General features: G+C 35.0%; 1 protein-coding gene across 1 annotated transcript in view; it reads right to left on the bottom strand.

Moving 5' to 3' along the window:
* Window positions 1-2,674: 2,674 nt before the first annotated feature.
* Window positions 2,675-15,191, bottom strand: part of LOC108975301 (mitochondrial import inner membrane translocase subunit Tim17-B-like) — a 35,632-nt gene continuing 23,115 nt past the window's right edge. The window contains exon 3 of the mRNA XM_018943685.1: window positions 2,675-3,121. Within this exon, the coding sequence (XP_018799230.1) occupies window positions 2,919-3,121 (203 nt within the window). The 3' untranslated portion in view covers window positions 2,675-2,918. The remainder of the gene's footprint in view (window positions 3,122-15,191) is intronic.

The following is a 15,191-nucleotide window of genomic DNA, read 5'->3' on the forward strand; positions in this document are numbered from 1 at the left end:
AAATTTAGGCTTACGAAAGGTGTGTGCACGGTTTGTTCCGCACAAATTGACTGACGACCAAATATTGCTCAGAATCCAACATTCGAAGGACGATTTTCTAAAGTTTCCCGCAGCTTCATCATTACGTTTATTTTTTCTTTTTCAAAAGTCAATTTTTCTTTTTCAAATTGTAGCACTTCTTCATGACGCATTTAGAGCCTCATTCTTTAAAAATTCCAATGCTTCATTGGCGGCAGTCTTTGGACGCTTTCGTCGTTCGTTTACGAGTTGACCCTCGTAAGAGTCGTCAGTCTTCTCGTCCCCACTCCATTCACATACTTCGGCGCTATCCACTATGGAGCCTTGAAGGTTTTTGGCTGGSGGTTGTATGGAATGCCGCCTACCGTACACCTCGTCGAACTCTTCAAAGAAYTCGAAGCTTGTTGCCTCTCTCCCAGTCTGCCCATTTCGTTTCTTTATTCGTTTGTATGTCGCAAATAAATTTAAAAACTTTCTTTGCATAAGKTCCTTTGATTGCGGAACATCCGTATTGACCAASCTCATTTTGTTGACCACTTTTGCCCATAATACCGACTTTTTACGTTTCTCCGCAGAAGATCCGGCATCTCACGAGGAGCTTGGTAAAATTGTGACATAGCTTCGGGCTGGAAATGATATTTAAAATAAAAAATAATATAATATTATTCATTAGTACACATAATTAATAATAATAATTAGTTATAAACAAAAATAAAGAGCGATTTCGCTTACCTCATTTCCTCCATCACGAATTTTGTTGATGCCGATTTTGTCACTTTTGCGCGGACGAAATGTCAATATTTGAGTTGTTCGAACGCTTGACATTTGCAAAAGTTTTTGCGTCGAATATGATGCTTTGCAGTATTGTCGCAGTGATTGAGACTCGAACATCCCCTAGTTGTGATAATATGAATTTGCAAAGCGATCATTTACCTTGCAAAATTTTGACAAACTTATCAAATTTTGCTTTGMGAAAATAGAGTTTACAGTTTTTGTGGAACGGAACAGCATAATTATATGCAAAGTCTTTGCGAATTACACTTTTCAATATAAGCTTTGCACTTTGCACAAGAGAACGTACGTAGAACAGAAATTACAAAGAGAACATAAAAATTGCAAAGACTTTGCAAATTACACTTATCAATTTCAACTTATCAAATTTCATAGTTCTGTGGAACAGAAAGCTTTGCAAATTGACGAAAAATTTGCAAAGTACAAAGTGATGAGTTGTTTTGTGGAATAGGGCACAGGGTTCGCATTTACTACTCCGTAGCAGCAAAATTTCTAGAATTATTGCTATGCTATCGCTACCGCTCTCACCTTGTCGGGAGCCACAGCGTAGCCTTAGCATAACAATGTAAAGTATGTGCTCTACTCTGTTCCGAGTTTTGTTCGGTAAAAAAATATAGCTGTAGCGAGAGCAAAAAATTAAATGTTGCGCTATGCTCTGGCGTAGCGGTAGCAAAAAATTGGGAGCGGTAGCAGAGCGGAGCTAATGAAAATTTTCATGTGCTACAGCTCCCGCATATGTTTTTTTCTATAGAAAGTCATATTGCTTATACCATTTATAACTCAAGAACATCTGAACCGATTTGGTTTAAAATTGGTGGGGAGGTAGCTTAGAAGCAGGGTAAGGACATAGGATACGTTTTATCTCTTTATATTAAAATTCAATACAACTCATAAATACAAAAATTATATTTCAAATCTTACGCAATTGATCAAAATTGATATAAGCATCATTTGAGAATTTTAGTAATTCAAAAATAGAAAGAAATAAGTAAAAGTTTTCATATCCGTACATGCTTAGTATATGAGTTGTACTTATTTTGCTTCTGAACCATTCAGTTTTTTTAGGACGAACAAATTAATTGGGTTGCGCGAATTACTTACAACGTGCCTGTGCCAAAGTRAATTTAAAAGATGCCGGTTAAGAAAACGTAAAAAGGGAAAAGTATATGTAGTTAAATTTAATCTTGAAAATTCATAGGAATTGAGTATTTTAATACATTTACGTTTGTAATAGATGATGTTTTTGATAATATATATATGGTAAATATTTTACATAATATAAAAAACATGTTATAATTTATTCAATTATTATCTAGTTCACTTTATTAATAAATTTCATAAAATATTTGATTTTAGATTTATAAAGTCACTTGATGCAACAAGGGCCAAAATGATTTGCATAACATTTTTTTGTTTGTATTATTCAATTAATTTAAATATTATGATAGAAAATGGCAAAAAAGAGAAAACAACAAACACATGCGGAAGCTGTAGCACATGAAAATTTTCATTAGCTCCGCTCTGCTACCGTTCCCAATTTTTTGCTACCGCTACACCAGAGCATAGCCTAACATTTCATTTTTTGATCTCTCTACAGTTATAGTTTTTTACATAACAAAATTCGGAGCAGATTAGAGCACATACTTTTACATTGTTGTGCTAAGGCTGTGRCTCCCGACAAAATGAGAGCGGTAGCAAGAGCTAAATAAAATGTTACGGGAGTAGTGTAGTTTTTCAAACGCTGCATATTACTTCCCTTATTACAGTTTACGAAAATATTTAATTCAGGCAGCTATTCAAGGTTCAGATATAACGTTTTCAAAATAAGTAATTCGATATTTACCAATCAGGTCTAAACATAAACTTTCATATTGTGAACTCAAGGGTCGAAGTTATTTCGATCCCAATTTAATTGATATTATTCTCGGAATATTACAGGTCTATTAAATCAACATAACGACATACTTCATAATTTTTATTATTTTCTAAATGATATTGGATTGCTGTGAAAATATATTAAAATTAATGTATACCGGTATTGATATACATAAACAAATATGACACAACGCATATGTATAAATAAGTGCTCATTTTATATGAACACATTTTCACTGATATTGCGACTGATGTTGATGAGTCTGCCCAAAACCAAAAGATTGTGCAGCATCGCCTAGTGCTGTGGGATCATCAATCGGTGGCGTAGGATTCCGAAACTGCTCTGCAGAAAGACGGGTAAATAAAATTCCGACACCTTCAATTAAGGCCAGCAACACTCCGCCAATTATAGCACTTCCAGCCATTGCAGGTATACCTAAGAATAAGAACACAAAAATTATTAATACAGTTAGCAATATTCCCGTTGTAGTTTTAAAAACAAATAAGAATGGCTATTTGGTATTCCTGTTGGCGTTGTCGACATTTATCGACAATAAATTCCTCATAGGGCCATTACGATTACGGCCCTATTCCCATTGTCATTATCGTTTTAAAACGAAACCATGGATAAGATGATACGAAACTATAGCTTTGGCTCTCTTTTTTCTCTCAAACGCGTTCCCTGATTATTTGACAGCAATGGAGATCGGGAATTTCGATCGGGAATGCCAGAAATAAACCGCAATAATAATTATTATTAGTTAATGATTTTGCATTTTAACATTTATATATGCATTTTCAAAGTTTTTATTTAGTGTTTTGTATAATTTAGCGAAAATTTCAATAATAAAAAAGTTTGTGGTCAGAATACATGTTCAATATATGTATATGTAAATTATATTTTAAGTTATAGCAATTAAATATAAAATATATATGCATTGAAAACATTTCTCTTGAATATGCGATGTTTTTTTATGAATTCTTATATTTTTTTGTTTATCTTATTTTATATAGTTACGTTAATTACTAAAAATGTATTATCTATCATATCTGCGTACTTATTAATTCTAGCATACAAATTGTGATATTTTTTATGAATTGTTTTGCTTTTTCATGTTTATGTATATAGTAGGGTGAAAATTGCAAAATACCCAAAAGTTAATATCAAATGCCCAACCTAATATTTTCCAGCAGTGGCATCATTGGCAAATGTTATAAAAGAAGCGAGTTTTGACAGCTCTCTCTCCAATCAAAGAGTTTCGTATCATATTATCCATGACGAAACAAGAACGTCCTCGGGGCATATTCCTGTTGGCGTTATCGACAATTATCGAAAATAAATTGAGATTTTCACTTTGAAAAGGATACAGCCTTTCTTTGTTGTTGTAATAATAATTGAGTGCGATGTAGAAAAAAGCACTATTATTCGAAGTGAATATAAAAATTTCTAACACGAATAATGGTGTCAGAATTAGAAAAAAATTCTTCGCATGCCAAAGATTTAATAAAAACCATTGAATTTCAATATGTTTTGAAGGGATATTCATTTACACCTCCATGTCCCGACGGAGACTTTTGTCATAAAGTAATTAAAGTTTGTAAAATGCATTTATAAGGCTTTTAAGGTGTTTAACATTTATGTACGTACATATACAGTGGCTCCATCGCATAATCGGACAGGAGTTGGTCTAATATTATTGTGCTCCAAACATAAAATCAGAATATGTTGTTTTCCGCTTTTATTTACACTTTTTATTATCAAATACCTCAGTGGTAAGGAAAACGTAACTTTTTTGATCATAAACTGTGAATTTAAACAAAAAACCTAAAACAATTAAATTTTGTGTGCTCAACAAATAATCGAACAAAACCAAATAGTGCCACTAAATAGGGAGTCAATATCAGGTTGTTCAATGAGTTTTGTCGTTATAAGAGAGGGCGCTGCTACTTTTTCGTTTTGGTGGTACAATCAACCTTTCAATTCATTCTTTGTTTACAAACCATTTAGTGTTGCMGTGTCACAGTATTTTTTACAATGGAAAAAATTGAATACCGTGCACTGATAAAATTCTTATAGCCCTGACAGASGACAGTGGTAATTGCATTAGCTTAATTTACATTTCCTTGTGCATTTGACCCATGTTAATGCAAATTTCACAAGAATTTCRTGCATTAGCTGAATTTACCAAATTTGAGTAGGCAACACTGCTCAAAAATGGTCGATTTTTGCTATTTTTTGACAGATGYCGCTTGAAGTATGCCGCCTCCATTGCGTTTACAGCATCAGAGGTAAGCAGTTTTACACTCTATTATGTTTGAACGTAGGAAATAATAAACGAACTTTTTCGTTAAATTTATATTGATTTTCCAAAAATACTAAAATTTCTATTAATACCTTCTCTTATTCATTTTTATTTCACTTTTTTTTTTTAATAAATAAACAAATTTCACAATCAGCTGTCTAAATGCACAAGTCTGCCGTCTGTCAGCATAAAATTTCAATGCACATTAGCGTTGATTACTGCATATTAATTTTGCTCGTCTGTCAGGGCTATTATTTTTGGAAGGTGTAGCACCTAAGGAAATTCATGAACGAATGTTAAAAGTGTACAATGTTCACCTACAATTAGAACAGTAGAAAGATGGTGTTCAAATATTATTCAACATGCTTACTTGTTTAATTCAGCAAAGCCGATATATTGCAATGCATAAATATGTAAAAACACAAACAAAAAACTAAAGTGTGATCTAACTGCTATACCAAGACGCACTCAACACACTCAAGCGGCCAAATCAATACACCTCCCACGATTTCTTTGGAGAATATCCAGAGTTACACAGATACGAAAAGTGTTGCGGAAAATATTCTCAAAATGGGAATAAACAGGAACAAAAAAAAAGCTATTGTACACGTCAAACACAATTTCATTGAAAAGAATTTCTATATTCAAGAGGAAAATTRAACTCCTCAGAAAAATAATTGATGATTGTAACAAAATAATTACAATAAAAAGTGATCATATCAAACTTTTGAAATTTGAGTTTCTTCAAATGCCCAATTTTCACACAAAGCAATTTACAGATATTGAAGTTCAGAAATTGTACTTTGAAATAAAGATTGAGTATTAATTTATTGTAAAACGAGATTACAAGAAAACGAGTCCAAATTACTTGCTCTTCAGCGTTATGTGCTATTAGAAGAATTTACCAACAAGAAGAGCCGGAAAATTTAAACCGCTTTGACTCGGATTTAAAAAACTTTACAAAAGTTCAAATAGTTTATCGATCTTCTGAAACTGAGATAGAAACAACAGCAGTAATAGAGGAAGACAGAAGAGAACATGAAGTTGAAGAAGAATCCCTTGAAGAATTTCATGATACTCCAATAACACTGGTAGCCACATAATTTGTGACATGAAAATTCTTAGGTGTTTTTAATGCAGTAAAATCTGAAAACTGAAAACACTCACAGATATTCTGTAGCCTGCAGCTTCAGATTTTACAATACATTAAATTTCATTACATTGCAACATCTCATAGTTTCAATCCCTAGATCAGGGATTTTACCGGTTTGGATCGGTTCTGCGTGCTTGTTTGAAATAAACAGCGTRTTCCACGATCACTTATTTGGACCCAAGTCTAAACATACTAGTAGACTGTTCAGAAAAATTAGGCAATTTTCGAGATTTTTTTTGCAAACAAAGTACTCGATTGAAAGTTTCGAACTTCTTTGAGCGTAATAGGGTATACAAGCTWATACCATGTGCAGACCGACACTTAATCACAGGGTTTCGGTCGTTTAGTGGTTTATCCTACTAATCCGATAAATTTATCAAGATTTCGCCATACAAAAATTACAGTTCAAAATCACTACATTATGACAGCTGATTTACACACTACAAAGAGAAAAAATTTAAACAATCAAATTTTTTTTAAAGCAATGAATATAATTTCACCTGAGAATCGAATTAACACATGAAAAAATGCTCCCATTATATGGAAAATATTTAATATAAGACGTCTTGGCTTTTACTTCAAAATACTAAATGACAATGTTTTCTTTTAATAAATATTAGACGATGTAAATTMTTGAATGACTGTTTTTTTATCTTTCCAACGCAGTGAGAACGGGCTGATTAGTGAAGGGCTCAAATGCAATCTAATCCCTTCAAATTTTCGGTCTGAAAATGATATAAGCTCCAAAGTAAACATGACATTTTGAATTTAGCGCCCCTGGTGGCGCCATCTATGTATATGTCGCATAGAATCAGCTTTTTATTGATTGATAGTGAAGTTATTCCGTTTTAAGTGTCAGTATGTTTTGTGTTATACGTGCGAAACAAAGAGCCAACCCGAAGTGTTTCAATTGTTGAAACAAGTTTATGGCAATGATTACCTATTCCGCAGCAGAGTAGTTTCAACGTTTTCAAAGTGATCGTGAGGACATAAATGACGAACATGTGGGATAATCAAAATCTGTGATCACCGAAAATTCTATCAAAACTGTGCATGAATTCATCAAAAATCACCCGAAATTATCATTGAAATTTAGGCTTACGAAAGGCGAGTGCACGGTTTGTTCCGCACAAATTGACTGACGACCAAATATTGCTCAGAATCCAACATTCGAAGGACGATTATTTGACCAAAAATCACATTTTAACCATTAACCACTCACTGTATTCACCGTGCGACTTCTTCCTTTACGGAAAAATGCATTGCAAATGAAAGAAAAGTGTTATGAAGACGTAGAGGTCATTCAAAAGGCTTGCGCCGGCCAATTGGCGGCCATACCGGCCAACGAGCTAAAACACCGTTCCCATGACAGTCGGGTCTACGTAACCGGAACGCACCTGGATTTTTATCCGGCCAAGGACTGTCAACTCGGCAGAATTCTGCCACTAAAACACTCTAAAACACTCTTGCGACATGCTCTTGGATCGTGCAAAAAGCTGTATTGAAGTAGAAGGACACTGTTTTGAATAAAACAAATTGATTTTGCCGAAAATCCCTTTGTTATTTTTTTTATAGTCCAGTTTACTTTGGAACGCACCTTATAGAAAATTTAGTTATTTATGATTTTCTACCCAAATTTACAGTTATCTTATATACTTATATATATAATATGTTTTTTCTTATTGATGTCATAGATCTAATTATGATGTGTAAATAGAAGCGGAAAACAACATATTTTGCTTTTTAGTTTTTGTGTTTGGAGCACATTAATATCAGAGAAACCCATGATACGATGGACCAATCCTATATTTAAGGCATGGAAGTTCCTAAATAAAAAAAATGGTGAAGAACAAACCCAAAGCTAGAGCAACCGGAGGAAGAGTTATTAATATTGTCTTTTTATACCTAAATTCACAAAATGGTTCATAACGGTAACAAATATCCATCTATACCCTTAGGTAATACGAAATATTGTTGCTTACAGGAAGCAGTGGCCAGTACGTCAGTCACTCACTCCGGGACAAAACAAACGTTACAAGTGAACCCCAAGTTGATCTTAAAAAGGCCCACCTTCGCATATTAAATTGAGTTTAATGAAGAATTTTGTTAAGGCAATGGACAGAAATGGAAATTTCCAGCAGTCAGTGAAGCAAAAAAAAGGGGGGCATATTTGTGAGTCCACAAATAAGAGAACTAATGAAAAATAAAACATTTGAAGAAATGCTCAATGAAACTGAAATACGATGGAAATATAAAAACTGATAATGACAAAGATCTTGTGACTGAACTATTTACTGACTGTAAAAAATGTGTTGCAACATGTTCCTTAAAATTCACTCTCAGGATTTTTTCCTCGAAAAGCCGCAAGTGACAATATTTGGGAAAAAACTAACTAAACTAAATTATTAATTCTATTGCCGCCAAAGATTTTATATCGGATACTTTGGAGTTAAAAACATAATGTGCAAATACTGATAATTCAACACTGGACTCTGATCTACCTAACGAAGAGCCAAATGAAGACGTTGAAATTAAGGCCTCTGACGATAGAGGTATGACAGCAGAAGATGCAGAATTGAACTCAAAAGTCATTTGTATGTAGTTGTGTTCATAAATACATGCACAAACAGAATCGAGAATACTCGCCTTTTCCCAGATGCTATAAGTGTTTCCACCTTGGTCACATGGCGCGTAATTGCTGCAGCTCGACAGACAGATCTAATAATTGTACACGTTGTGGAACCACGAGACATTTAGCAAAGGTATGCACAAACGATCCGAACTGCATGCTCTGCAAAGGGGAACACCACCTGGCCTAAGTATCTGGAGATGATGAAGCCCCTAAGAAAATGATGATTATACATCTAAACTTAAATCATTGCGCAGCTGCATAGGATTTGCTAGATCAGACAATTATAGAAGACAACATTGATGTCGCCATACTAAGTGGATAATATTCCCAGCGTCCGAAGAGCACATGGATTGCAGACAAAACTGGTAAGGCAGCAATATGGTCCTGCAAAAGACAACCTTTTAAGACCTGCTCCAGAGAAGCTCATAACTGTTCACATGGGCGAATATACAGGGAATATATTTTGTAGGTTGCTATGCTCGTCCCAGCGCAGCAATTACAGAATTCAAAGATTTTCTCTTAAGGCTGTCTTTAGAAACCAGCAGCAAAACACCGATTGTAATAGCGGGTGATGTTAATGCATGGTCAACTGCATGAGGCAGCAGATGTACAAACCATCGCGAGAGCTAACTTAAAAATTCCTCAGTCAAACAAACCGAACAATAATAAAGAGTGGAACCTAAAACACTTACCAAAAAGGAAATAAAGGATTTATAATCGATATTATGTTTGCAAATTATTCGCTCAGGAGTCATATTAAGTGGGCGGTGTCACCATGTACATAAATAGTGACCATATGGCGATTATAGCCTAAATTTCGTACTTCCGTGAGCCGGAACACCTTAGCAGAAAAACTTCCCGAAAGCGGAGCTGGAAGCATCAGGAGTTCGATTCATATCTGTATGAGCTAGTCTGGAGTACATCAAAGGAATCAATTCGGCGTCCCACATGGTATCGGCAGTGCGAAAGGAACTGGTCACATCATGCGATGCAACATTGCGCAGAACAACACATCACAACAAAATTTCCACGATGAGAAAGCTTTGTGTTCTCAGCCAGACGGTGTCTACAGCGTAACCCGAAAAGAATTTAAAATCCACAAGAAGCTCTTGAAGTCGGCAATTACCCAAAAAATTATGTTTTGAGAAGATCTGTGAAGAAGCAAATAAGCAGCAGCAATCGAAAGATGCATATTTTATTGAAAAAGTCGTCGAAAAATTATTCCCGAAACACGACCAGATTTAATATGCAAGCGAAACGAAGCTATAGCGTCCCCCCTTTAGTCACGGAAGAAAAGCTATTGGTCATAGAAAAGAAATTCAAAAACACGAAAACGCCTTATTGGATGGGATACCGTATCGTGTATAAAGGAAGAGGTATTCCGCGACGCGTGGAAAGTACAGCGATTATTCCGTTCCCAAAACCAAAGAAATCACCTGAAAACCATCCAATCAATCCAGAGAGCCGGGGGTCGTCGATACTGCGAAATTTGCAGTAAGTGGCAAAAGATTGAAAGGTGGCACAAAAAAGTCCTACGCGCTGATTACTCTCGATGTCAAGAATGCGTTCAACACGGCAAAACGCGCACATAATCAAAGCCCTGGATGAAATACGAGCCTATGAATACCTCATAAACATTATAGTGAGCTATTTTAAAAACAGAAGGCTATTTTTTGACGAAGACGATAGTACCCCAAGCGTCAGTGTTAGGCACACTATTATGGAACCTCATGTATGACGGGATGTTAAGAAGACATTAACCAACGTCGTGAAACTAATAGCGTATGCGAACGATCTCATGGTAGCTAAACAATTAGGCGACCTAAGAAATAAATGCAATGAATGCTTAAATGGTTCTCTTCTGTGAGTTCGAGTAATTATGTTTTGAGCAGTGCGTTCCGGACTATATCAACCAACGCTGCTGAAGTATTAGCCAGTATGCCACCCATTGACATCGAGGGAGATGAACTCGAGAGTTTATATCATCAATTAGCGCCTACAGTATCGGAAAAACAGAGAAGGGGAACAGGAGCATTAAAATGTGGCCAGAGGTGGAATTCCTCATCCAAAACGCGCTAGGCCCATCGATTTATACCGGAGATCCACTCCGGCTAACTAGTCGCAGTTTCTCGAGAAAAGAATCGAAATCTACTTATTTTCTGAGGATTTTGTATTCACTAATCAATTTAAACAACGACATCTTTTTAGTTTAACGAACTGTCTTTATATAAAAAGTTGGGACGCGATTAAAATTCTACCTATTTCATAGAAATTAAGAACAAAAAGTGGCCATGGCTGGAAACAAACATTAAATTCAATTAAAACAATTAATTGTTAAAGACTACAAGAACGAATTATCGCAAAAAGACATTTGTAACAAATTTTATGTCAATAATTCAACAGTGAGCTTCATTATAAAGAAATTTAGGGACAGTGGATTTGTGAAAACTCACCATTGTGGAGGACGAGCCAAAGCTACAACGCGACATGACGATTTAGAAATACTTAGAGAACTAGAAAAATATCCATTTAAATGACAGCGAGCGTGGTTTAAGCCTTAAAGGTGAAAGTTAGCAGTCATTCTGTACAAAGAAGAGCGTATGCAGTTAAGCTAACAAGTTATAGGGCAGCTAAAAACAGTTTTCTCTTAAGAATCAAATTAATTTGAAATATTCGGACGGAATGAAAATAGTTTGAGGTTAGATCCCCAATACTGTCAAGGCTTCTGTCCATGGCGAACGCGCTTGGTAGTCTAAAGTTGGCCACAAGAGAGTCCTGTGAAAATTGGCTCTCCGAGTTTTTTGCCAATAGGGAGGCGATCTTCTATGAGAGGGGCATTATGAAGTTTTGACAACCTATTACATACAAACGTATACACATACTATATAAGCAAAGAAAATACAAAATAAATTAGAATGACATAATTCTCCCTCGATGAAAGTCTGTCATTGTCCTCTAAACTCCAAAAATTATTTATTTTAAACAAAATTAAATATTAACGTTTTGGACCAGTTAAAAGAGAAAATTGTTGAAAAAGATCCGGTTTGCAGAAGAAAAAAATCCGTTTTCAAGAGCATTTTGACATAGCTAAAATTCATGAATTAAAGTTCGAATTGTTAGAGCATATTAACCAGATTTGGCCCCAGCGACTTCCATTTATTTCCAGAACTCAAAAAAATTATGCGTGGCAAGCGTTTTTCATAAAATGAAGAGGTCATAACGGATGTTTAAGCATATTTTGCAGACCATCTTACAGATTATCACTTCAGGGATGGGGTACACAGAATGCAGGATCGTTGGAGCAAGTGTATTCATGTTCAGGGAGATTATACCGAATAATAAAGTGTAGTTTAAATTGTTTTTCTTATCAAACGAAAAAAATGTTTGAACAACCTGGTAGTTGGTTGCCTATCCCTTGTTATCTATAACAGCCGGTAAGCACTTTGGGGCAGATTTGACAAACCTCTGGCTTTACGGAATTCTAATAAAGCCTCCTTTAGCTGATCTAAGGTGTTAAACTAATCTTCTAGCTAATTCCTCCCACAAATGCTCGATTACATTGAGGTCAGGTCTATGCGCTGATGGTTGCATTAGTTTGGGGCAGTTGTGTATCAACCAAAGTTTCCCAACGCCGGATGTGTTTTTGGGTCGTTGTCTTGATAGAAAGTCTCTGATGTCGCCATCTATATTTCGACTGGCGTTAGAATCTGCTATCTCTATAGATCGTCCAGCTAGAATTTCAGGACATTTCGTCGATTGGAAGTGAAGTTATTGCGTTTTAAGTGTCAGTATGTTTGTGTTATCAGTGCGAAAATGAGCTTCGAACAAAGAGCCAACATTAAATTTTTATTTGAAAACTGGTAAAACTTTTACCGAGACGTGAGTGAAGCGAGTGGTTTCAACGTTTTCAAAGTGGTCGTGAGGACATAAATGACGATCAACATGTGGGACAATCAAAATCTGTGATCACCGGAAATTCCATCGAAACTATGCGTGAATTCACAATAAGCCTAAATCATCATAGAAATTTATGGAAATGGAATTGAATATCTCCAAAACATCGATTTATTGCATTTTGACCGAACATTTGGGCTTCAAAAGGGGTGTGTACGATTTGTTCCACACAAATTGACTGACGACCAAAAATTGCTCAGAATCCAACATCCGAATGACATTATTAAAGCGGTCAAAAAGGACAGAAACTTCCTTTACAATATTGTGACAGGTGGCGAAACGTGGTTGCTTATGATCCCGAAACGAAACGCCAGAGCGCTGAATGAAAGGCCAAAAGTTAAAAAATCGCGCAAGGAGAAGTCTAAAGTGAAGACAATGCTGATTTGTTTTTATAATTCCTAGGGTATTGTCTACAAAGAATTTGTTGCACCCTCCCAAAACGCTAATGCGGTACTCTACTTTGGACTCTACCTTGGAGTTTTGAAGTTTAATTATTTGATATATTTTAACCATCAACCACTCATATTATTCACCTGATATGGCACCGTGCGATTTCTTCCTTTTTAGAAAATTGCATTTGCCCATGAAAGAAAGTGTTATGCAGACGTCGAGGTCATTTAAAAGGTTTGCACCGGCACACTGCCAGCCATACCGGCCAACGTGCTAAAAAACTCTTTCGACATGCTTTTGGACCATGCAAAAAGTTGTATTGAAGCAGAATAAATAAAATAATGAATAAAATAAATTGAAATGACCGAAAAAACCATGTTATTTATGATTTCCACTCAAATTTACAGTTATTATAACATATATAAGAAAACAACATATATTCTAATTGATGAGATAGATCTAATTAGGAAATGTAAATAAAAGCGGAACACAACACACTCTGCTTTTTTGTTTTTGTGTTTGGAGCACATTAAAATCAGAGAAACTCTTATCCGATTAGAGATAGATTAGAGTTATTAATATTGTCTTTTTATACCTAAAGTAACAAAAGGGTTCAAATATTTTCTGCGTAACACAACTTCAGATCACGTCTCAGGTTCTTCTGGCTGGAGACGCAGAAGGGATCTATAATGGATAATTCTCGAACGTGTTCACTGCATGTTGTTGCGATTTTTTTTTTTTTTTTTGTTTTTTGTTTATAAGGACAAAAATTAATTAATTATTTAATTCTTTAGGGTTTCATTAACATATTTTCAAACCTAGATATAGAAAGAAAAACATTTTTTTACACTCAACCTTCGATATATGCTTAAATGTTTTTCTCACAATACAAGTAATTTAAGTATTTTTCGGAAAAATTTTGTCACTTTATATTAAAAACTATTTTGCACTTTAGGGGTTTGATTGCCTAATAGGCATATTTTGTAGTTATTTTAATCTATATTTATTTTTCACTGCTTGTATTTAATGTTCCTTAAAAGCATGATTTTTGGGTTTTTTGCACTCATATTCAAAGATATTAAGATATAAAAATGTAATTTCACATAGTGGATCGCAGTAGTTAGGGGCATTTGTGGGGAAGAAATGGGTGTGGGCCCGCCCTCTAATAACCAAATACGCCAGAGACATTAAATTTTACCTCGAAGATGGTAAGAGAGAGCTTCATGAGGTGCGGTGTGAAAATTGAGCGATGGCCGACTCACCGATTTCGTAAATTAGTACGTGGCATATACATATCTCATAAACAAAGAAGCCACAACAACAAAATTTACTGAGCACAAATACTATAAAAACCTCTACCGCTCACTCCGGTACAATTCAAAACTACCAAAAACCCAATAAAACACTAACTAATTAAGCCACAGACATTAAAGTTTACCTCAAAGATAGTATGAGACAGCTTTATGGGAGTCGGTGGGAAAATTGGACGATGGGCGTGCCGCCGTTCACTTTTTGGACACCGATATCGATTAAATTTAGTACGTATATTCTTATGTCAATGTGAAAACGGTCCAAATCGGACAACAACCACGAGTACTTCCTATATAGTACAATTTTAAGTTACATATAATTATTTAAATTTCCAGTAAATAAATCAGGTCACAATTGGTGTAACATACTAAGTCACACTTTCCAAGGACGGACGGACAGACAGACAGTAACGTGGATTTTAACTTTTCTCGCCATCCTGATTATTTATGTACTGTAAACATATGTAGATAACCCTATATCTATCTCGTTTAGTTTAAGGTGATACATAAATCCGTTTGAACAAAGCTTATACTCTCTCACAACAGGTTGCGAGAGTATAAAATATTGAGTAATTAATGATACTTTAAATATAGTAGGGGTATTCAGACCGAACTTGTTAATCCTGTAATTCGTTAGTTGATACTTTGTTAAGGGGTTACATGGGTTCCTTGGGCAAAAAATGGCCTTTTTTCAATAATTTTTTTACATATAAAAAATTAAATATTTTAATGAATTTTTTTTTTATTTAAAAGATGCATATTTA

Source organism: Bactrocera latifrons, unplaced genomic scaffold (assembly GCF_001853355.1).
Source record: "Bactrocera latifrons isolate USDA-ARS-PBARC rearing strain unplaced genomic scaffold, ASM185335v1 scaffold_630, whole genome shotgun sequence".
NCBI lineage: Eukaryota > Metazoa > Arthropoda > Insecta > Diptera > Tephritidae > Bactrocera > Bactrocera latifrons.